This window comes from Emys orbicularis, chromosome 4 (genome assembly GCF_028017835.1).
Source record: "Emys orbicularis isolate rEmyOrb1 chromosome 4, rEmyOrb1.hap1, whole genome shotgun sequence".
NCBI lineage: Eukaryota > Metazoa > Chordata > Testudines > Emydidae > Emys > Emys orbicularis.
This window is the reverse complement of record NC_088686.1, coordinates 38,976,489-39,001,027: the sequence shown is the minus strand read 5'-3', so window position 1 is coordinate 39,001,027 and position 24,539 is coordinate 38,976,489. Positions and strand designations below refer to the sequence as shown.

At 39.9% G+C, this 24,539-nt stretch overlaps 1 protein-coding gene across 1 annotated transcript in view; it reads right to left on the bottom strand.

Annotated features, from left to right (window-relative positions):
- Positions 1–5,805: 5,805 nt before the first annotated feature.
- The window catches only part of SEL1L (SEL1L adaptor subunit of SYVN1 ubiquitin ligase), a 51,919-nt gene continuing 33,185 nt past the window's right edge, over positions 5,806–24,539 (bottom strand). Inside the window, exons 11-21 of the mRNA XM_065403594.1 lie at positions 24,222–24,278; positions 22,385–22,453; positions 21,530–21,607; positions 20,058–20,120; positions 18,229–18,316; positions 17,734–17,882; positions 16,222–16,387; positions 14,314–14,388; positions 11,573–11,745; positions 7,416–7,544; positions 5,806–6,009 (exon numbers count right to left, since the gene is read on the bottom strand). Of these exons, the coding sequence (XP_065259666.1) occupies positions 5,806–6,009; positions 7,416–7,544; positions 11,573–11,745; positions 14,314–14,388; positions 16,222–16,387; positions 17,734–17,882; positions 18,229–18,316; positions 20,058–20,120; positions 21,530–21,607; positions 22,385–22,453; positions 24,222–24,278 (1,251 nt within the window). The remainder of the gene's footprint in view (positions 6,010–7,415; positions 7,545–11,572; positions 11,746–14,313; positions 14,389–16,221; positions 16,388–17,733; positions 17,883–18,228; positions 18,317–20,057; positions 20,121–21,529; positions 21,608–22,384; positions 22,454–24,221; positions 24,279–24,539) is intronic.

Genomic DNA, 24,539 nt, shown 5'->3' with positions numbered 1-24,539 from the left:
TACACCACACACCACATGTGGGAATAGTTACTGGGAATTTCCCCCCACCCCACCCGACAACAATGTTTAAACTACAACTAACACAAAAAGTCTAACTAACACTCAGGGCCGGCTCTAACTTTTTTGCCGCCCCAGGCAAAAAAGAAGAGCGCCGCCCCGCCGTAACACCCCCCCCCCCCGGAGTGCCTCGCCGGGCCGCCCAAACCCCCAAAGCGCCTCGCCGGGCCACCCAAACCCCCACGCCCGAGCGCCGCGCCGCCCAAACCCCCCCCGAGCGCTGCGCCGCCCAAACCCCCGCCCCCCCTGGAGCGCCGGGCCGCCCAAACCCCCAGAGCGCCGGGCTGCTCAACCCCCCCCCCCCCAGCGCCACACCGAACCCCCCCCGAGTGCCTCGCCGGGCCACCCAAACCCCCGCCCCCAAGCACCGCCCAAACCCCCCAAGCGCTACGCCGCCCAAAGCCCTGCCCCCCCTGGAGTGCCGCGCTGGGCCGGGCCGGCCAAACCCCCGGAGCGCCGCACCGGCCAAACCCCCGCCCACCTGAGCGCCGGGCCAGGCCGCTCAAACCCCCCCCCCCCCGAGCGCCGCGCCGAACCCCCCCGAGCGCCTCGCCGGGCTGCCCAAACCTCCCGAGCGCCGCGCCGGGCTGCCCAAACCCCCCGCCCCCCCCAGCGCCGCTGAAACACCCCCTGCGCTGCCCAGCCAGAAAACAAACAAAACAAAACAAAAAAACCCTCGAGCGCCGCCCCGCCGAAACCCCCCCCACAAAAACACCGCCAGTGCCACCCAAACATTGGCTGGTGCCTGGAGCCGGCCCTGCTAACACTATACTGGGCTACTAATGAACTATATACAATTAGAAAAAAAAGTCACTGAGTAGAGGATTGTGAGGCTGAAAACTATAGAGTTCCGACTCCAGCTATGGGCAGTAAGAAGGAACTGAGAGAAGTTGGGGCTGAATATAGTCAGGGGTGGAGCTACCGCCATGAGATATGAGCGTCACCCCCCTACAGGTACTGCTAGGCACATTCTCTGGCAGCGTGCTGGGCATGCACACCTAAGTGGAATACATGGCTGCATCTAACTCAAAGAAGAATCTAATTCACTGAGCAGGTCACACACAGTTACATTAAATTACAGATCAGTGTTACACAGCAGCTCCATGTCTGCAACAAGCATTATTGCTATTTTAAATATTGGAAAACGGAGGCACAGAAATTAAGCAATATGCCATAGACTTGGTACGTGGACTTGTGCAGATCTGGCATTACAACCCAGGTTTCACAACTCCCAGTGCCTTACCAACCCTGAATTAGCAGATGCAACGCCTTTGTGTGTTCAGGGCAGCATTTGGAATGAAAATACAAAGAAGCAGGACTTTATATATAGTTTTAGCCTATAGTTAGAACCCTTTGTTATCAGAACTACAGTATCTCACAGCATACAGGCTAACCATAGAGGTGGTAACTTTATTTCACAGGATTAAAGATACAGTACAAAATGAATCTGTACATCTTTCTATTAACATAATTTGTTTACACAATTATATTACACTTTACCAGCCTTTATGCTGCATTTCCTTAAATACAAAATAAATTTTAAAAATCCCTAAAATACCCTCTTAACAGCTGCAGCTGATAAAGACAAAAAGGACTTTTGCCAGTAGCCCTTGCCTGCCCTTATGCACTTGTAGTAGTTCTCAAGTCATACTAAGCCTTTTCATTGTTGTATACTTGTGAATATTCTCTGGAACCCAAACATAAATATCAACTTATGGTTGCCTATTTATAAAGGAAAAGATTGGTGAAGTTGAGCTTTCCCCCTGTAATAACAATGTGCCAAACTTAATTTGTATATTGACAGCAACAGGATTGGTACATAATATTTTTGAACACTATGAATGCTTTGACAATACATTTAACCTTCTTGAAAAGTCACATGGAAAGACAGGTTGATGAGTTTTACTTCAGCAAGTTTATCGCAACAGCCAAAGTCTCATGGAAAACTTTAAAAAGTTTCACCTTTGTTTTGAAAAAACTATCTAAGGACATTTGTATTGACGCAAGCTCCTTTCTTCTGCTACTTATTCCCCATTTGAAATGATTAGTCATAGGGTGAAATATTTCTAAACAAATGAATAATGACAACTGATGTAAGCAGACCCTTGGACAAACATCACCAAGGAAAAGGCAGATGACAGAATCCTAAATTCTCAACTTGAAAGTTAAATCAACTATTTAAGAGTTTTGTTTTCAAATTACAAGCAACATTTTTAAGTTGACAGGTACATAAGGTTAGTGATTTGGGGTCACTGGAATAAAATTCTTTCCTCAGATCTTCATCTTCCTAATTTCTTTCCACATGTAGAACTCCCACTGATGGCAGTACAGTAAGCACTGGGAAGATCAGATAGGTAAAGTCTGCACTTAAAACACTGCTGGGGGGGGAGGGTATGTATAAAATTATTTCACTCAAAACACACTGCAGTTCACATTCAGAAACCCTGTTCTCATTCAAGGTTCCAGAATAAAGAATGAGAGAAAAGAAATATAGGGGAAAATAAACTGAGCAGAATTTAGTGTCAGTAGATTTTTAACCAAGTACAACCTCAAATTATCACGTATTTCTGACTGAAGTTACCTAACTTCCCAGTGGTGAAGTATTCAGAACTCGCATACTAGTCTTCAAAGTTAGGCAGGTGCATACTCAACTTTAGCAACATAACTTCATTGAATTGGAAAAAGAATTTGAATGAACTGCCACACCAAGTGTTCAACTGAATGGAAATTGTATTTTAAACCCAATTTCCCTTCAAACTGCTCTTGCACACAACTAGAAAGACAAGGTGTGCCACTAAAAATGAAAAGACGCTCTTTAAAAACAAATACCAGCAAGATAATTAAAAACCCACTCCTACTTACTTAGGAAATTGAAAGAACTGGTTGATAAACTGTATGCACAACCTGAAATAATTCAATATTACTAAGTCTTATTTTTGTAAGAAGCAAAAATATGCTGCAAAGTTTGGAGCAGAACAGTAAGGGATTATCAGAAAAACTAAACCACGTTGTAGGCAGCTGACCTAGAAAATCTACTCATATTTCTTTAATCCCTGAGTTAGTTTGATGTTATTCATATTAACTAGTTTCTGCTGTTATCACTTTATTCAAATGGATGCCATTTGACAAGATTAAGCGATGGTCAACAGTAGGGGAAAACTTCCTTATTGCTTATGTTGTACTTCTCAAAAGGCAATTCTATAAAATGAAAAAATGTTTTGAGGATATATTGCCTTCTGTTGATTTCTTTAATGTAAAATGTTTCAGCTCTGTGCAAAGCCAGCTACAAAAGACTGCTGTTATAAACCATTTGGTGGGAATGAATTCCCACATAGCTAGGAGTAAGCCATTAGAATTTAGCTCTATTAGATTATAACATTCAAAACCTTTTAAATAAAAATTAAGATTAGCAAATGGTAGAACTGCTAAAAAAACAAAATAGATACACAATGCATTCAGTGGTGGTGAATTGGAAAATGTTTTCCATCCACCTTTAACTACCTCATGCTGAGCTAGAGAGATCTACAAAATCAAGGGAAGAGGTAAAATACTGCAGAGGGAAAAGGTTTAGAAGTTCACTGAATTTTTTTTTAAAATAATGCAGTTAATGGACTGCTCTACATTTTAATCAGACCATGTAGAAATTCAATACTGTTCCCTCTCAAACAGAATTGAAACATCCCCTTGCCCCAGAATGGAACTTCCATGAAGACCTAGTGAGATTCTGACTCTACACTCTTGGAGTATCTAAAAGTTTTTTCTGTATTCATAATACTGCAGTCAGCCACAAAATATTAGCTTCCAGGAAAGAATATTTAGCCCTTCTCCCAAAATTCAACAAGTTAACTGCAAAGAGACCTTGCTCATTCAACTCTTTATAATACATTATGTACAAAACGTACAAGATCTCACAGTTTCGAAGCCTTTTCATACAGGCTGGTTCTTACTTAAATTCCGATCTACTGAACAAAAGCCTTTAAAAAGGAAGCAGTTAACTCTTTAAATGCACAATGTATGATCTAGAGGCAGCGTCAGAGTCTTGAATATTCAAATTTCATTTTGCTTTAAAATAGTGTATCCACAGGGTATAGTGTTAATATGGAAACAAATATCCATATCTGCTACTGAGAAAAAGGAGTACAGATTTCTGCCTTCTTCCCCCAGAAAGCTATTCTCCCATATTTACTTTGTGCATTTAGCTTCCAAATGGTTATGATCAGTTAAAACAACAATCAAGAATTTTACAAAACAAGAACCTTGAGTTTATGGGTCAGATTCGCTACCCCAGTGTGGCACCTTTGCACTGCTCTGGTGACACGAAGGAGCCATAATCCATTAGGACCACCTCCACTCTGGATTCCCCCATCAAGGGGAGTCCTCAAATGCTATAGCCATCTGTTATGTCATTCTAGATGTTCCTGTGTTCCAGTGAGGGGCTGTTACCAGCCAGCACATTTCTGAGCAGTTCTTAGGCTACTCTGAAATGCAGCAATGCTGATGAAAATTCAGCTCCAAGAGTAGGGAGCTGGAATTCATCCTTTTGAACCTCCCTTCATTTAGATGTGCTCAGCAGATAGAGGCAGATTCTCTGCTGCACCCACTGTGTATGTAGCAAGATATGTAGAATGTAACTGCATAAAGACCTTGTGATACAGGTCATTTCCATTGTACTTACTGACTGGATTGCTGAAGTTGTAAGACTAGTTGGAGAAACATGAGAGTCCCACCTTTTAATAAAAGAAACACTAGAAAAATAGTCTACCCATAACTGAGCTGAGAAGGCTTCTGGCTACGTCCCCCCATCAGAGTCTTTTCTTAACAATAATTCTTGCTACATTCTACAGTTAGCCACTCTCTCAGCTTACTATTGAGACAAGATTAAAAAAATAAAGCAGGAAGACTAACAAATTGCCCTTTTGCTCTTGTGCTAAGAAATCCCACAAGGTGCACAGAGGCTACAAGAAAATATTCACCACTTTTCCAAATGTTTGTGGAGGACATTCTGTGGAGGATTTGTTAAATCATTCTTTTATTTTACAAATGCAATCTATCCCTATTCACCTTCTGGAATAGAGATTGGCAATTAGCAAAAATGTATGCTGCAAGGAAAAAACAAGACCCCAAAAGTGCAAATCACAGAGAACAAGAAGTTTTCTCACTAGTTACAGATTTTGCTTTTGTTTTTGCTTCCTCTGAATGGAACATCCAGGTTAAGCCATCAAAGGTAAATAATGAGACTACATGAACTGTGAAACTATTAAAGAATAATTAAAATAAGGTCTGTAGGAATACTTGGGATGCAGATAAGAAAAACAAATTCTCTCACAGTTCTAGAGGATCTCTTTTTGCTCAGAAAAGCAGAGTTCAGGTTTTCAGCCTTTCAACATTTTTTCTTTCTACATGGGCCAGCTCCTATTAGCCAATGTTTTCCACACACTTTAAGCGATGATGAAAAAGGGACTTCGAATAAAGAGAAATTGGATATAGCAGGCATCACTTTTGTAGTAGCACACTTGTGTTTCACAAAAAAAGCCATTATGTTATTCCATTGGCACTGAAATAACATTCAAATCAGTCTAGAAAAAGTTACTTATCCCTGAAAAAAGGCATCATTCTAAGCAGCTTTCAGAATTTTATGCTTCTTTGAGCCTCTTTTGGGGGGAAAAGGACCATTGATCTGTTCTAAATCACAATGAAAATAGTTTCTGCTGGAGAATACAGTTCTTTTCATTGAGATTCCTGTTGCTGCTATTGTGGTGGCTGATGTTCTGGTGGAGGTTCTTGTTGGGGCACAGCTGGCCGCAGCCCTGCCGGTCTGGGGATAGCTTGGTGTTGCCTCTGTCTGTAAGCTATAACTGTTCCTAGGAGCAAAGCGATGATAGTCATAAGGTAAAGGTCCCACTCAGGTCCCAACAGCTGGTCCATGTCAAGATGTGACAATATTTCTCTGATCTAAAAAACAAAACCAACAACTCACCATTATGTTCTTCTGGCTGCATGAGTCAGAAATGTTGTAGCAGTTTCAGACATCTTTAATTCTGGGGAAAGCCACCTGCATTTTTTATTTTTAGCAGTTTTCTTTTAATACACCAGTACCAATATTTGCCATTATAGATTAACCAAAATCAAGCTCCAGTTTCAACAGCTACAACAGAAAATGCTATGCACTATACAATGAACACCTGCAACTTCTTCTTATGAATTTACATATCTTTCATGTGAGCAAAGCCTTTAACCCACCAGTCTTAAGCCTGAGGCAAGAATAACCTACGCTGCCATATTAACTAGTAGAAACTGTTCTGCTCCTCCTTCAAACTGAATTTTTTTTCTATCATATTTTCTTCATTGAAGCTCAAGACTTAACATCTGCACGAAAACTACAGGAAAAGAATTTTGCAGTAGTTCAGGTATCATTTGCTTATTTTCTGATGAAAGCTGAAGTTTATTTCTTTTTTTCTTTTCATTTGCTGGAGCCTGCCAAATGTCCTGAACAAAAGTGCAGAAGTAGAAACCAGAAGTGGAGAAACAGAGAGAAGGGGATGATGGACTTATGCTTATGGCACTGAACCAGGTCTCAGGGAACTGAATCCATGCCTCCTACTCTGCCCAGACTTCCTGTTTGACCATCAGCAAGTCAATTAATCTCTGTGCCTCAGCTCCCTTTCTGCAAAATGGGTATGATCATTGCTCTCAGCCTTTGCCTGTCCTGTCCTTAAGGGTGTTGAGGGAATACATTAAATTAATGAACATCGGAGGCAGTCCGATAATATGATGATGGGGGCCATATAAGTACCTAGACAAACATTTCTTTAATACCCATCACCAAGCACTATGTGGAGATCCTGTTGAGAGAACAGCACAATAATCGTATTGATAATAGTTTCTAACTGGGGTGGGGTGGAATTGTTATGGTTGCATATAAGGCAGTGCAAATACAGTATGATCAAGCCAGAAAGAAGGAACGCAAACAAACACTGGCATGCTGTCCTGGGATGGTAAGCTTAATTCTGGGGAAACCTGCTCACATACGTAAGTTATCAAGTTTTGGGCCAGGAAAGTTCTCCTGAAGGGAGTATTAGCACAGCGTCTAGAATACTGATTGGGGGATTAATTATTAGGATAAAATGAGTATATCCCACACAGTTTCCCGCAACCGCAGAGGTAGGAAAGGCATTGAGACCTTAGTCCTTTCCATTTCTCTTGTGAAATAGAAGAAAACAAGACAGAGCAGAAAAGCTTATCCTAAAAGGTGCGGAGTTTAGGGTGAGGATGTGATTCTTTGATTCCACTTCTAAAGAGGTTCCAGAGTTAGGAATAAGGATTCCTTGCCATCACTCTTAAGTATTCGCATTACTTACATTGGTTTCTCGTACATACTGCAAGGAGTAGACAATCCCGAGTTTACAGAGTGCTAGGAAGACAGGAACTTGAGCATCTGGGCTGGCTTCAGCTGCCATGTCATAGAAGCGTTTTGCAAGATGAATATCCTATAATTAATACATAATACAGTGAAATCTATTTCCAAAGAAACCCAAACAAAATTAAGGTAGTTAAAAGGTTACTCACCGTTGTAACTGTTGTTCTTCGAGATGTGTTGCTCATATCCATTCCAGTCAGGTGTGCACGCGGCGCGCGCACACCTGACTGGAATGGATATGAGCAAGCACTCGAAGAAGAAGCTGGCAGTTACCTCAGGGCCAAGAATTTCTGATACCAAAAGGAGTTTTTAGACTTTGCCTGTTTGCCAGATAAGAGCCAATAATGCCCATTCATTAAAAAAAAACTTTTCAAAGGAAGAATCGTTTTGTGGTCAACTTTCTTTCATTAAGATCTGTTCTACCCCACCTCCTTCTGTTTCAGGCCATGTATTTGCAACCACATCCATGCTAGGTTTATATCTGTGCGAGAGTAAAACTGTTGAAATTGATGCAAGAGTGGCTGTTCAATCAATGTATTTTATACACACACAACTTTGCAAAGCAGTAGGGGAGCCTTAATTCTAAAACCTCCTTTCGCAGACACTCCTATAGCAGACTGGCCACATACATTAGAGAATATCAACCAACCAATCAAGCCCCAGTATTTTAGGCCTCATTGAATCCATTTTAGAATGCAACCCTAACTATGCAGATGGCTGCCAAGTGACTCCATAATCTTTCTGCTTGCTGCTATATGACAAAGCCGTAATTTATATTGGAATTTTAAGAAATACAGAAAACCATCTTATATATACCTTGTGCTAATGGGTTATGTTAGATATTTTACTATTATTTTTTTTATTTCAATAAAAGAAAGAAAGGTTGAGAGAATTCCTTAGAAATCTCCCCTAGCAAGCTTTTTGTTCAAGGTGATAGGGAACACTTCCCTTTTCACACTTGTGCTATACTAGCAGTAATAAGGGAAATGAAGTTAGCCATAAAGTTTGTTAGTGCATTTCGTTAGAATCACAGCTGTTGTGTTCAGTTTATACACTGCTTTATACATTTTGTATTTCCATTTCCTTCTGCTGCTTTATGAAGGAGAATGTTTAGTGAGTTTGTTCCCTACACAAAATATTTGCTATAAATTCGTAAGGTGCAAACTCAATTTTGAACATTAATGATACCCAGTACCTGTTAAAAGCAGCCCCCCCATCAAGTCTCTTTTTGAGAAACTTTTGTAAAAAAAAAAAAAAAAAAAGAAACTAATACAACATGGCAAACTCATTTTTCTCAAATATTAAACCAACACAATAAAAACAGTTCTTCTGCATCCATTCTCCATCCCTTGAAAAACTTGTGTTTTTAGATCCATAATTAAGCATCTCTCATTTGGGACAAATTCTAGAAATATTGATGTTAACACCATTTATTTATTTATTACAAACTCTTCAAAATTTGAGCACTATTGAACTGTGGAAGCACTTGTAAGTGTTTAAATAAAAAACCATGAGTTGACTAACTCTAGTGAAAGTGAAAACAGGGTATGTTCATATCCTTAATTACTGTAAACACAAACTTGGGCTTTCGTTTAAACTTTGTAAATTGCTGTGTTTTCTTAATGGCAAGAGTCTTATTTCTAATTTCTTATTATAATTCTTTAATGCTACTTTAATGTGAGTAATGATCCATATTTTCATACTTAAGAAGCTGCCTGAAATCCCCCCCACCACCACCACACACACGCTCTCTCCCCCCCTCCCTGGAGGCAAATAAAGATTGTTAAAAGAACATTAGGGTTGCAAAGCCAAGCAATCAAATTTTAGGAAATGCCAGAATTAAGGCTGCCTATGCAATTTTTGGAAATTTAGATGCTAGAATTTAATAACTCTACAGAGCATATAGTAACGATTTTTGAAAGGCTTATAACATTGCCAAATTTGAATAGATTTTCACAGAGATGGCAAAAGGCACATTTCTGATTTCAAGTCCCTGTTCCAAAGCATGGGGACACGAAAGCTTTTCAAAGAAAAGGTTGTGTGATTTTTTAAAAATGAGCAAAAACATTTCCCAAGCCTCATTCTTGCTGACCCATTTGGCTGAAATTTTCCACAAGGTATTCAGCCTGAGGCAGACACCCAGCATGCAAAATTTCTTCCCAAACAGTTAAAGTTTAGCAAAAAGTTATAAGCAACTGAAAACAGAGTCTTATAATGGGAAATGTTGGGCCACTTTCATAACAGGTGTTGCTACCAGCTCTGCCTATTATTATTATTATTATTATAACATATCACCCAACACATTAAGAGAATATTAAAATTTCAAACGCAAATACTCTAAAATTATGAAGTGACAGATTTACGGTTGCCTATTGCAACCATAATTCTGCCTCCTTGTGTAACCAACCTATGCACTGAATATGGTTGAGGTTCTGTGGAAAAGCAGTATATTACAGTGCAATTAAAGATACATAATGCATACACATAAGGTGGCAGAATGAAGACGGCATAGGCAATCGCAAATCTGGCATTTCTTAACTTTCAATGGCTTGACTTGTCAACCTAAATACATTTTTTTGCATAAAATTTCCTGGCTTTGTGTGTGTACGTTAAGGAAAGGTAAACAAAAATTGTACATCTGGAACAATCTGCACTCCGCCCCCTCTCCAGTCATCACAGTTTGAACCCTGAATCTTCAGCATTGCATCACAGACTTCTATTGTTTGTTATAGGACTAATCACACTAGCTCACAACAGGAGAAGGCTGCCATCAAAGGGGGGATTTTTTGGGGAGGGGTTATGGGTCTACGGAGCCAGGTGCTAGAAGTGGGTGAGGGGGAGTCTGGCTTGGCTCCTTTCTTTCTCCCCTGCAGAGGTGGGGGCTCCCCTGCCCCATGTAATGTTACCACAGTGGGAGACAGGACTGTTAAGTACATGTGCTGGGTCCATAGTCTGGCTCCTTGTCACCCAGGTGTTCTGTATATTGTCTGCTGCTGCTTTGGCAACAGCATGGGTCCAGCATTTTCATGATGAATTATCTTGGCATGCTGCCAAAAGTTTTCTGAGGCTCAAGAAAGAGAAGAGAAATAGAGATTTTTTAAAAAAAGTTTTCTCCCTGAGAAATTTGAATGAATTTCATTGGGGATGGGGGGTACAAAACAAAAGAAAACCAAAAAACCAAAGCACATTTGCTTGAGTGTATGCTGGATTTCAAAGACCTGCTGCAAAGGAGGTGAGAGATAAATAAAAGGTCTCAAGAATCCTTTCTAGATGGAAAGTAATAGGCAACACAGAGACAGGTTGCTACTAAATGCCCCTATAATAATGTATGAGAGTTCTGAGCAGTTCTTACATGTACATATATTCTTCACCACGCACTACACAAAAGAGTGAGAGAATAGGGTTGAGGTTTACTAGACCAAAAGATCTATTTATTCATGCTTTCCAGGTTCCTTTAGATCCTAAAAGTGATTCCCAAGTGATGAGGAACAATGTTTCCTCAGGAACCAAATGTGTTGGCTTCTCTTTAAAGGAGTGTGGTTTGGGGATAGAATCATAGCTTAGTTCAATGTGAAATCACAGCTAATATCGCAAGACAGTAAAGGCTACTATTTTGTTGCTTAAGAATAAGGATGCATAAAGCCTGATGGGCAATCTCCAGAGCACCTGAACATGACCTCTGAGTGGAAGGACAATCTTGGGGCTAAAGCACTGGATGGGGACTCTGGGCTGAGATTTTAAAGATGTCTAAAGGATTTGCACACCCAATTCCCTCTTCCTAAATCCCTTAGGACACTTTGGAAGTGTTAGCCCAGGAGATTTGGGTTCAATTCCTGTCTGCCACAGACATCTTGCAACTTTGGGGAAAGTCACTCTTCTCTTTGCTTGAGTTCCCCATCTGCAAAATAGAGATAATAATGATATTTTCTGCCTTCCACCCTTTGTCAGTCTGGTCTATTTAGGCTTGTATATAGTGCCTACCATGGTAGGGACCGATGTCAGTTAGGGCTTCTAGGGATTACTGCAATACAAATATATTTATTAATAAATAAATAATACTTTGAATAAAACTAATTACTCATATCAAGCTGTGCTCACCTGTTTGATGCCCAGTCCTTTCTCATGCATGTACCCCAGGTTAAACATGGCTTGGGCACTATGCTGTTGCTCTGATGCCAGTCGATAGTGAATAAATGCAGTTTCATAATCAACATCGGTACCAAAGCCATAGAAATGGTAATCTCCAAGCTTAATTCTAGCAACAGTGTAACCTAATTAGAGGAAAGACAGTACAAGTATAAGAGACGAGTGAGATATGCAAAGTGTGCCTCTAGTTTCATTTTAAGATGCACTGATGATTTCTAGAAAAGCATTTTGTTTCAATGTCTTGTAAATCATATCATTTGCTTTATTTTCTTCTTGCACAATGAAAACACAAAATCTTTTATTCCCAAGGTGTTAATAAGAGCATCAGCAGCTGAACTGTCCTGCTTTCATGTAAGTGTTCAAAGTAATAAAATGATGAAGTGTTCCATATTCACAGCAGTATTAGCAAAATAACTGCAGTGTAAGACTGACTGAAGCCTCTGGGAAAGCTATAAAACATGTTCGGGTGTCTTGCATAATGGTTCAGCTACTATTTTATTTGCTAATTTTTTACCTTATATATTTTACCTTACAATGTCCTTATATTGGCTAATTTAAAAATATACTCCCACCCCCGCCTGCTCAGAAAAGAGACACTTTTACAGTTTTAGCTTTTTCAAAAAATAATTGCCAAATGGGTTAGTGTGTTAGTCCTTTTCATACATCAATTTTCTCACATTTCCAATGTTTTGTTGGAGCCAACACTGTAGATCTGTGCCACATGCCCAAAGACTTTTGGTATGTCTACACTATAAATGCTACAGCAGCACAGGTGCAGCTACATTGCTGTACCACTGTAGCGTAGACACTTCCTACAGCAACACAAGGGGTTTTTCCACTGCTATAGTAAATGCACCTCTCCTAGAGCTGCTACCCAAGCCAATGGAATTCTTTCGTCAACCTAGCTGCATCTATCATGAACATTAGGTTGACCTAACTACATTGCACAGGGTGTGAAATTTTTTCACAGCCCCTATGTAACTAGGTCAACTTAAGTTTTAGATATAAAGCAGGGTTGCTTTTTTTTGGCAATTCCTTAGGCCCTGTCTACATTGCAAACTTGCCCCTGTTTAACCCATTGGTATCCAGTTGCTGATATAGCTGCACCAGTGCAAACCCCTAATTTAGAAAAGGCAAGTTGCAATTTGCAGTGGTGGAGCTTACCCCTGCTTTAATCAGGATATGCCCTATCAACACAATCATATCCTAACTTGTCTACACCAGGCATTTGCAACTACACTAGTGGTTGGCCACTGATTTGGGGCACACTGCCAAGGAGGCAAGGTCTCGGTGGTCAAATAGTAGTGTATTGTTTACAACAACTGATACTTGCAGCTAGTCTAAAAAACAAGTCAAAGTTGAGACAGATCATTTGACACTGTCCCTTCGACGTTAAGCTGTTTAAGATCCTATGTATAATTTCACACTTTGCATTGCCAGTTTGAATGGTAACTGAAGTTATTATCCAGAAAAATAATGTAGGTTTATACATTTATACAAGGCCTTTCACTTGAAGGATTCCCAGATGCCTCGTGCACTGAAAGCGAAGGTATCATCATATGCAGTGTAGTTGTAGCTGTGTCAGTCCCAAGATATTGGAGAGACAAGGTGGGTGAGGTAATATCTTTTACTGGAGATTGAAAGCTTGTCTCTCTCACCAACAGAAGTTGGTCCAATAAAAGATATTTACCTCACCCACCTTGTCTCTATGATACCACTGAAATATCTCTGGGTTGAAGGGCACCAGGTAAGCACTACAGAGCATACCTGATGTGGAGAAGCAAGTTTCCCAACCACACACGGGTAAACCTCTACTCTTATGAAAGGAGCCATGGGACAGTCAGTGGCTACACTGTGCAGAGCCTCAGTTTATAAGGACCCATTCCAGAGATCGTCATCACAGTTAACTGCATGGCACTCTAGCTTGGAAGGATGAAAGGCTGAATCAAGCCTGTAGGGATTTAAATCTGGAATTCCAGCGAGTCTACATAGTTCAGTGTCAGTACTTAGATCATTAAATTATATCCTTCAAGGATCAGTTCAGAAACAGTTAAACCAACATATGCTTGGGAGGATGTGCCATCTGCAAGAATCTTAAATATCTGACTTTTTCCTTCTCACCCAGTCTCTCTGTAACAGCACCAGGACTTACTTTAATCTTGGCCAGTGGCCAGCAAAACAGCTTTTTGAAAAATAAATCTGTTCTTTGAATCATGACCCCCAAGAGATGTGCTCCAAACCAGCAAGCTATTGTTTGCACTCAAATCAAGGACTATCAAACAGATTTGAGACAGACAAAAAACACTGTCTGATTATTGTCAAAGTAATTATAAATCCTTCAAAGTAGTGATTTAGAAGGGAAATCACTGGGAGCAGTAGCCATGTTAGTAGGAAAGCCTATAAGATAGGCAGCAAGTGTAAGACTGCAGAGCTGAAAGTCACTGAATCTCTTCTAACCCCAGAAGACTCAAGTAGTATGTGAGCCAATTCTCATATTGAAAACTGGATAAAGAGTAAGTCCTGGACAGACAGCAGAATACTTCAGTCAAGGAACTACCCAGAAAGTAACTGTCTGTTGATACTACACTTGTTTTATTCCAAAGGACAGAGTAACTTACTTAATAAATATCCTGTAGATAATAAACTAGACCAGGTGCCCAAAGTGAAATTGTCATCACTGAACTGTGACTCACCTTGGGAGGCTGCTCTATTCCAATGCAGCAAGGCTTGGGGATAAGTCTCATTCTCTCCTACTATGCTGGCCTCTTCTGCAGGAAAAAAAGGAAGTAATTAAGTCAAGCAGGAACAGGGCACAGAACCTCCATACTGTCTTCCTGATTACGTGCATGTCAGTGTCCATGTTCACCATTTACAAAAACCTTTGCTGAGCTGGATTAAACGGCTGTGGCTCAGAGGTCATGGGTCAGATTCTGACCTTTGGTTCTTTCTTCTCTATGCTGCACTTGTGGTGCAAAGGGGACAGAATTTTGAGTGGTGTAAAGCTGGTGTAGTTACCTCTATGCCTCCCATTCTATACCCTTTTCTAGGTTCCCATGTGGACCAGAAGTACAAAGGGGCAATCCACATATGGCGCAACATTCCCTAGATTTCTCTAGCTGGAGTAATGTAGAGCAGCCAAGTTAGAAAACATATGACATGTTACAATATAAAGTTTATTTCTCTTGTAGACAACTTGTGCTGCAGATAACAGAGGACTTAGCACCTTTAATGAGGCCAGATTATCACAATTTTAGCTCCCATGTAGGCATGTAATACAGTGGTCAGATTTTTTTTTCAAGAGCTCAGCCCTCAGCAACTCCCACTGTTTTCAATGAAAGCTGGGCAGATTTGAAAATCTGGCCTTAAAAAGCACAGTTTTTGAACACAGGAGTTGAACAATTCTAGTTATTTTAACTTGGGGTACAAGTTTCAAAAGCGTGTAACCTCCAAGCATGGTTGAAGGGATAGGATCTAAGTAGTTAAGAAAAATTACACACATTGTGCAGTGCTAGAATCCATTTCAGAAACGTGTGGAAGTTTTAGGCTTTTATTGACACAGTGTCACACAAATGGATGGCTGTGGAAGTGCTGCATAGGTCAAGAGATTAATATTCCATTTCAAATTCGTTCAACTCTAAAGTATTGGTTTCAAATTTGAAATATTATGTGGCAGCAATTGATACCCTATGTAAATTGAATTAGTGTCAGTCTAGTCCCCAATGGACATGTGATCACTTCTTAAGAGTGACACCACAAATGGCAGTCTCAGAGTCCATGGAAACTTGCCCTCTTACACTTAGAGGTGATGTCTTCCAGATCAAGACTGAGACATACTGACAGAACAAGCTTCCAAAATGCCCTGCCACTGTTGTATCCTTTCTGGATATTGAAGCCATCAAGGTGCTTAGTGTGGCACCTTTTAGCATCATTAAAAACAAAACAAAACTATGACGTCTACTAGCAGTCAACAGGTTGACTTACTTAGTAAGGTAATTACACAAAGCCCATAGCAGTCGTGTTTTTGAGAGCCGCACAAAACTTAGTGCAGGAACCCAGCATTTTTCTGATAAATGTCTAGATTTTTTTTTAAAAACATGTATCACTATACTTCTAATATGTTCTGATAACCCTGCGGTATTGCAACAGACTTTACTCTGGTCACCCATTTTTAGTGAAGCTTGATTTAATTACTAAGCAGTTCTTTCAAGTCTAACGAAAGAGCTCAGCTGCCCAGCTAAGTATTCGTCATTGTTTCTAGTCAAGAATAAGAGGGTAACAACTCTTCACTAAGAAGTCAAGCACTAGGCCTCACTGTCTCACCCTCTCTTTCCGTAACACAGGTATGTCAGACTTCAAATGTTCATTAACACTCAGACCAGACAAATATCTTTACAGGGCAAGAGAAACAGAATCAATAACTTCTGAATATAGGAGGCAGTCAAGATGGGGGAGAATTCTTGCTTTCCAAGAAACCTTATTAGTTCAGACCAGCTACTTAATCCTAGGTATGCCTTGCTTGATGATGCATTGCATGTTAAATGGACAGTTACCACTAACCCACAACGAGCTATTGTTTGACACAAGCTAGCACAGCCCCTTACTCTGATCAAGTATGAAGGCAGCATTGCTCTGTGCCACTTCGTAGCCTTGTTCTGCCAACAGGAGATATTGAACCACAGCAGCATTTGAATCACCATCTTTATAGCTATTGTAGGCAGTCATGAGTCTCTCAGACCAGCGCCCTCGTTCACATACGTTCTTAAATAACTGTAGGAAAAAAACCAGAAGAATACACAATTATCAGGAGCTTCTTCAGAAGTTTATTGTTTAAAGGATAAGAGGAGGTATGTCTTAGACAGCCTTTGAAACAGTTTATTTACGTGGACAGTAATGGTTCTGGAAACAGGAAGAAACATAGAAGGAGGACCTAAGTGGCTTAATAGTCTAATAGCACATCCTTAACAATGGAAGCACAGCAGGAATACAACAGCCTCAAAACAAACCAGTAAAACACTAGGTTTCTTCGAGTATAACTCTAGATCCAAAAGGCAGTCACTGTTGTAGGAGGTCCATACCTCAACCAGTGTGAAGAATAAGTGGCTAACCCAAGCAAAGTGAATACCTATCCCAGGCAAGACAGCATAAGGAAAAATGAGGTCACCAGTTTTCTTGTTTCTTTTAAGAAAGAGCTGTTTAGAATTCAAAATTGTCTGTATTGCATGTTTTTGTGCACAGGGCCCACACATCCACAAAATTTGTGGCAGAATCCACATTACTTCAGAACCTCAGCTAAAAAAAAAAGAAAAAAAGTTTCTAGCTCTCCACTACAAAGATAATCTTGAAGCCCTCCCCAGCTGGAGAACTCAAGTTTAAAAATAAATAGGGACTACCATCTTGGTTGTATCATTTGCTTTCACAGTAAAAATCCTTCCCCCCACCCCCGCTTTTTTTTCTTTCCCTAATTTAAGTGAAGCTATTGCAACACTTCCAGTCTGCCACTGCAGAGTGCCACAGAATCTAGGAACCTTGCCTGGAATATATAGGTGCTTGTTCATTTATCAAGTTATACTGTGAAACAGGGTCCAAACTCAACAGGAAAAATTCAATGCTAGTGGGGACTGGGAGAAGTGTACAATTCCACTGATTTCAACTAGGTTGCAACTTACTTACACAGTCAGTACATTTCACTCAGTTTCACATATTACTAGAACTAGATGGGAAACCCTTTTCCTGTCCCAAGAACGTTTAAGAATTTGAAAAATTTCCTGTCCTGTATGGGGACAAAGTCAAAATCTTGAAGATTTTCATAAACAGTCTGAAAAAAAATATTGGTTGGAATCAATTGAAACATTGTTTCAATTGTGACCTATTTTTTAATTAGCTTAAATTTCAAAACAAAAAATAATATTCTAACAAAAAAACCTGGAATTTTTATTTCAGAAGCATCAAGACAAGACATTTTCATTTTTTTTTTCAGAACAAAACTGACCGCTTCTCATGAACAGTTTTGTTTTGACAAATCAGCATTTTCCACAAAAATCATCTCATTGAAAAATTCCTGAGCAGCTCTACAACTTAGCCTGGGTTGTAAGTTTATGAAGAGAGGTCCTCACCTCAACAGCAGTATGACAGGAGCGCATCACCCCGGTGCCAGTGGCGTGCATCTGTGCCAGATTATAGAAAGCCAGAATATGACCACCCTGGGAGGCCAAATTAAAATATTTCAAAGCCTGTTTATAGTCTCTCTTCACTCCAATGCCATCTACAAAGAAAGAAGCCATACCAGAGGTCAACATTATTCAGAGATTGCGAATGAATACCCCACAAAGGCAGAATTGCAACCAAAATGAAGGATATAGTATTTGTGCTTTTAATTTAAACAATTAAGTAACAGTAGCTGAAGGCAATTTATTAAGAAAAATTCCATCAGGTAAGGTCTAAGTATTCAAACTGAAGGAACATGAAGACTATTTTACTATATTTTGTGCTAGGTGGTCTAAATTCTTGTGATGAATATACAGTACTGACTCATATATGTTAAACACACTCCTACTGTCCTAGCGCCATCTAGTGAATACTTAATGCAACAATATTCTGAAGCCACTTACTGTAATACATTGAGCCCAGCTGAAGCTGTCCATCTACCCATCCTTGTTCTGCAGCCTTCTGGAAATACTTTAATGCCAGTTCATAATTCTGCAGGAAGACAAGTTGAGTCATTATAGAGCCTAGCAAGGTGGCACACTAAGGAGATATATCCTCATCAAAATGAGGATGGACTTGTATGAATGCATCTGTGTATCAAGAATGGATTATATGCCCATAAATCTTTATAAGATATGTTTTTGCTGACAACAGGAGAATAAATACATTAATGCTTCTTGTCCAGCTATGTAGAAGAGTTACACATAAAACACAAAGAAGAGTTCTGTTGAGTAAGACAACAATGTGATGCAGTTGTGAAAAAAGCTATCATTCTTGGGGGGGCGTATTAACATGAGTGTTGCATGTAAGAGACGGGAGGTAACTGTCCTGCTCTACCTGGCACTCGTGAGGCCTCAGCTGGAGCGTGTGGCCAGTTCTGGGAGCCATATTTTAGTAAAGATGTGGAAAAACTGGATGGAGTTCAGAGGAGAACTACAAAAAGGTTCAGAAAACCTGATCTATGAGGAAAGGTTAAAACAACTGGGCATGTTTAGTCCTGAGAAAAGAAGAGTGAGGGGGAACTTGATAATGGTCTTCAAATTGTTAACGGCTCTTACGGAGAAGATGGGGATCAGTTGTTCTCTATGTCAACTGAAGGCAGGACAAGAAGTATTCCGCTTAGTCTGCGGCAAGGGGAGATTTAGATTAAGTATTAGGAAAAACTTTCTAACTATAAGGGTAGTGAAGTTCTGGACTAGGCTTCCAAGGGAATTTTGGAATCCCTGTCACTGGAGGTTTCTAAGAACAAGCTAGATAGACAAACACCTGTTGGAGTGGACTAGGTATACTAGGGTCCTGCCTCAGTGCAGGGGACTGAACTAGATGACCCCCACAGTCCATTCCAGCCCTATGTTTCTACGATTTTTATGTACTCTTCAGAGTAGACTATTCTCTAGCACTTGATGGCAAGTGTCAAAAATGGGGCTATTAACTCAGTCTTTTAGGACACCCAAGAAATCACTAAATACTTTACAGGTTCTCCAACAAACCTCTGCTTCAAAAACCTATGCCAGTAGCTATAGGATGGGTATCCATAAAGCTTTGATACTACAATAGCTGATTGCAGTGCTGTGCATAGACATAATTAGTTTGTTTAGCTAAATGGAATGGACACGTTGTACTGTTTCAGGAGAAAACAGCTCTAGAACCTCTTAGCTGCACGATTTAGCTTTGAAATAGTTCAGCTCAACTACAGACACACCTTGAATTTTGAATGTATCTGTTTGCAAAGCTGAACACCTAGAGCTCCGGGAAGGTACATCTTGCACATGGGATCACTAGCAAAGCAAGTGATGTAAGCATTTGTCTCTGCAGATTTCCATAAAAATCTATACATAGACTTGCGTGTCCTTGAACCAAGAAATAAATAGGAATAGTTCAGAACTACATCTAAATTGCAAGACAAAATAAAGCTGGATTTTAAAAGTATTTTATAGAATGTTTTGTATTTTAAGAATTATTTCAGTTCTGTGACTAGTAACATCTTTAATGGGCACTGGGTGTTCAAGTTATTTGAAAATATCATGGTATGTTTCTCAGTACTGGAGTTTTACTTTCACGATTTATATCCATAGGATTTGAGCAACTAAAAAATGATTACATATGAAGGAAAAGTCAGCAAATAAGATTATGTAACATAACACATAATTCTCTTCTACCAACCAGATATTTTAGAAATTGACTGGTTTTTCCACTAGGTGATCAGGACTGAAAAGATACTATTCAGACTTACCACTGGAACTCCTCTTCCATACAGGTAAGCCATTCCTAGCCCACTCTGTCCAACTGGATTGCCCTGACAACAAAGGAAAAGAACACTTAAGGAGGGGAAAAAAGTGGGGGACCTGGCTACAAGTTTTACCAAAGTCTTTAATATGTCCTTTAATTCCCTCTAGGATAGCTACTGTTGAAGATTAATAGATTTTCATAAACTCTTTAATAGGTCATTGTACCTCTTTAAGCCCTATGGTGCTAGCCTCTCCTTGGTGCCTATTGTGCTACCCTTATTCTGTTACCACTCCATTGATTTCAGAAGAAAACTAGGGTATGCCCAATACCAGAAGTGAGATCCTGTGCTGTGCCTCTCAGAGACACAGAACAGAACTTGCAGGCCAAGGGGAGGTGGCTCTAAGGTAGCTTTCAGCCACCTATGTGCTCCTGAGTCTGGGCTGTTCTGAGGGCTGGAGGGGCCCGTGGTGTAGCAAATAGCCTTGGGGCCCTAAGTTATGACAACCTCTCTGGAATGGTCAATTTATGGCCTACAGCACTGCCTAGAATCTCTAAGGCACTGTGTGCTATGGCTCTGCCCGACACCCATCTCCATACACCAGGGCTTGTAAGTGTTCCTCTGAAGGCAGCTTTACACAGCTGTCTTCCACAGTGCATGCACTGGGGGGACTCTCCCCCAGCCAGGGCTGTTAGGATCCTGTTACGCTGGGTAAAAAGTGCTGGAGTGGTGTAAAAGGTCTGGAAAGGGAGTGAGAATCTCACCCCAGGTATCTTGACAAATTCAAGCAGTAATCAAGTTGCTAACGTTAGTTATCTTGCAGGGCATGGAAGAGCAAGAAAAGTACTAGCACTTCATCCCAAAACCCAAAGAACTGCATTCTCACCACATTTTATACATACACTGTATTTCTTTCCCAAAAAGCTACTTCTGCCTCAAGCTAATCTTCCCATAAAATAAACATTTTAAATGCTCAAGCTTCTTTCGTATTTAAAACTCAGTGAGATAATCTGAATATATTATCAAAGGAAATGAAAGCATATGGTGCATGGACAAGAGAAAAACTGCAGCCCATGATAGAACACAGTGTCAGTTTAATTTACAGCTCTGCTATACAACCATTTAGGAGAGTAAGTGAAGACTACACACACCCCACGGAAAATTCAGAGATGGGATTTAAACATCTAAAACAGAATCAATAGTTGCAGGTCATAAGAGAATTGTTGCACCTGTTACATTGAGCAGACTCCACGAAGCACTGTGGTCAGGAGATTAATTTTAGGTCTTATGAAACAGTCTATGTTTGTAAAGTACTTTACATATGAATTTTTAGCTATTTAAGTTACAAAAAATGAAGTCAAAGGGAGACTTTTGTGAACCAATCACTATCTACCTTTCAGAAGATATGGCCTTTATATTTCTAACTCATGAGTAAAAAACAAAAAACAAAAACAAACCAACAAAAAAAAACCCCATACCATATCAGCAGCTTTCTTGAAATACTGAAGAGCAGTCTCATTGCTCTGGGGTATGATATCACTTCCTTCCGAATACATCTGGGAGACAAAAGCACAACTAACAGTTAATTAAGAAAGGGGCATAGTTTAGTTTTAAGTGGGAGAAGTGAAGAACCTCGACTAACTTTCCATGTTGAATTCATGTCAATTTCTTTTATTGGCTGTCATTGAAAATATACAAAAAAATTCTATTTAGTGCAAATGTTAACATGTATAGATAAGAAAAGATGTGTTTTTAGACTAAGGCTAAATAGTTGTCTTTTAAAAAATAAAAGAAAAACACATCTATGAAAAGAAATTGCTCTTTAACCAATAAGATGATGTTGATTAGGAGGCTTTGTTATGGGAAACTATTGTATTTCATCAAAAGGCATTCTGGAAAAAGTTGAGCTACCATATTGCTCCATTAACAGTAGTGTATACCATACACACATAGACTTAATATGCTGGAAAGGCTTAGGAGTCAATAAGGCAGAGCTAGCACTCTTGTATTATTGTGGCTGCTCAGGGAGACCAATTATTGTGAAGTTTCTTACACCCTCCTCTAAAGCATTAGGACTTGAAGAAGAGCTCTGTGTAGCTCAAAAGTGTCTCTCTTTCACCAACAGAAGTTGGTCCAATAAGAGATTACTTCACCCTCCTTGTCTCTCTAAAGAGGCTTTGTTTGTTTTAAAATGAATGCCTAACTGAGGAGCTGAAGTCTTTAATTAGGCAACTAAATAATCATCCTGATTTTCAAAAAGTGGAGAGTACCCAGCAGCCCCCAATGAAAGAGTCATCCACATTTGCATGCTCTGGAAAATACTTGTGTCTTACCTTTCCTAGAAAGGCCATGGCATGTGAGTTACCAGCATTAGCTGCTTGGTTGAAGTATTCAAATGCTCTCTGTGAGAAAGAATCCAAAAGTATTTTAGTCAATAAAAGCTTTTCCTTTCCATAAACAAATAGTGTTTGTAGATTCTATATTACACTCCATTGGTAACAGGTATATTACCAAATATTGCTTGTGATGTACAGTAAAGGTTCCAACATGAAGATGAACATCCCTTGGCATGCCATGAGTTAGCAAGAGGGGTCAGAAATAATGCCATTCATTTCAATTTACAAAGCAGCTTCATATCAACCTGTTTCAGAAGATGAATTCTCTAGGCACTTGCATAAGGTAAATTCACTCTATAATTACAATTCTTTTTCCATAATACATTTTGAGAGCACTGCCCCCAGGTGCATTTTTTTTCGCTGCCATAGAAAAGGCTGCACACAATGTCTGAGGACAACCTGCCATGCATGAAACCTGCCTGGTCTTCCTCTATCTGCAGAATGGCTCACGATTTTTAAGCACAGAATGGCCAAAATCCTGCCCAAGATTTTAACACAAAGTTGAGTGTCACTATTGGGAAACAGGAGCTGTTTAATTAGACATTTTGCCCAAGTCCACTGAATGATTAAATATACATAATAGGAGATTTCCCCCACATAATTTGCATACCTAGACCAACAGCCACTCTGGGCCTGGCATACCCCCAAAATTCAGGGAGGCGATGCCTCATTTTTCCAGTTGTGAGCAGTCTATGTAGTTGAGCCCTATTAGCCTAGCCTAACTCATCCCAAAAAACTTAATTGCAGGGACATGTGTGTCTATAGGATGTTTTCCAGTCTGGGTAGATATTTAGATCTTATTTTGTACTCTTCTGAGCTGAATACCAGGACTGTTTGATGTCAATAGGGAAAGCTCATTTAAGTTGGCTAAATTTAAAGTTCAGTTTGACCAGAACTAGCTGCTGGCTCTAAGAGGCCTTCTTGGTTTTAAATTCTTGATTGATACTTGAGAGGCGAGTGGGAACACTTGATCACTCTGGCAGTCACAAAACTGCATGTTAGGTATTTCAAATTGCCTCCATCTTCAGTGCAGACTGTGCCCAGTCTGAACGATACATATGGATCAAAAACAATGCTGAACAAAGGATGTTTGTTTGTTTTAAGTTGACTTAAAGACAACTGCGGAGTTCATTCACTCTCTTGTTGGGAATCAGTCTGGAATAATCATCTTCATGACATGCCCACTCTGAGTCTGAGTTGCACCAGCTCTTCATTTACCATCTCATAAGCTTTTTAAAAATTCTGCCTGCCTTTGCAGCAAACCAATTTCTTCCTATTGCATAAGCCAACCCCGCACTGAGCTGGGAATTGTGAACACCTGGCAGTACTGAAAGCCACACATCCATTTGCTGTTTATTCAGCCATGAAAGAGTATATTTATTGTATGGCAACAATTCTTGTAAACAACATGGGCCAGATTCTAGTTTCAAAACTATGTATCAGCACACCAAGAAAAGCCTCTTACACATGCAAAAGCTCAGTCACTGATATGTGCAATGAAGTCTGCTGTCTCTTATGTACAGGAATCTTGCGCCATGTATTTTGACTTCATCTCCAATGTCTTCAACTAATGTTGGGCAGGGAAATAATCTGGTCCTTCTACCAATCAGAATAGTGCATACAACTTGCTAAGAAAGCCAGTCACAATTGCTGTATCAAGCCAACGTTTAGACAACAGTTTTAGTTTTTCAGGAGGACTAGACAATTTACTCTCTTGTAAATCATTATATTTATCACTAGGGCATAAATGCCAGCAATGACATAAAATGGGTACCTGGTGATTTTGCTCCACTCCTCTTCCTCCATGTAAATGTAACTGACCAAGGCCAACCTGAAAAATAAAATGAAAACTTAAAGCATTGTGTGCCCCTGTATACGGAAGCTTTATACACAAGCAATACAATTACAAATTGAGAAAATTAATCACATGCACAGCAAACAGCATACCAAATTGTTTATCAGAGATAAAGATTAAAGGAATTAAGCTTGAAAACAAAATTATTCTACTTCAGTAGCCACCACAGTTTGAGGCAAAAGGGTGATTAAAGCAAATGAGTTGGCTCCCCCAGGTTTAAGATCCTTGTTATGATAT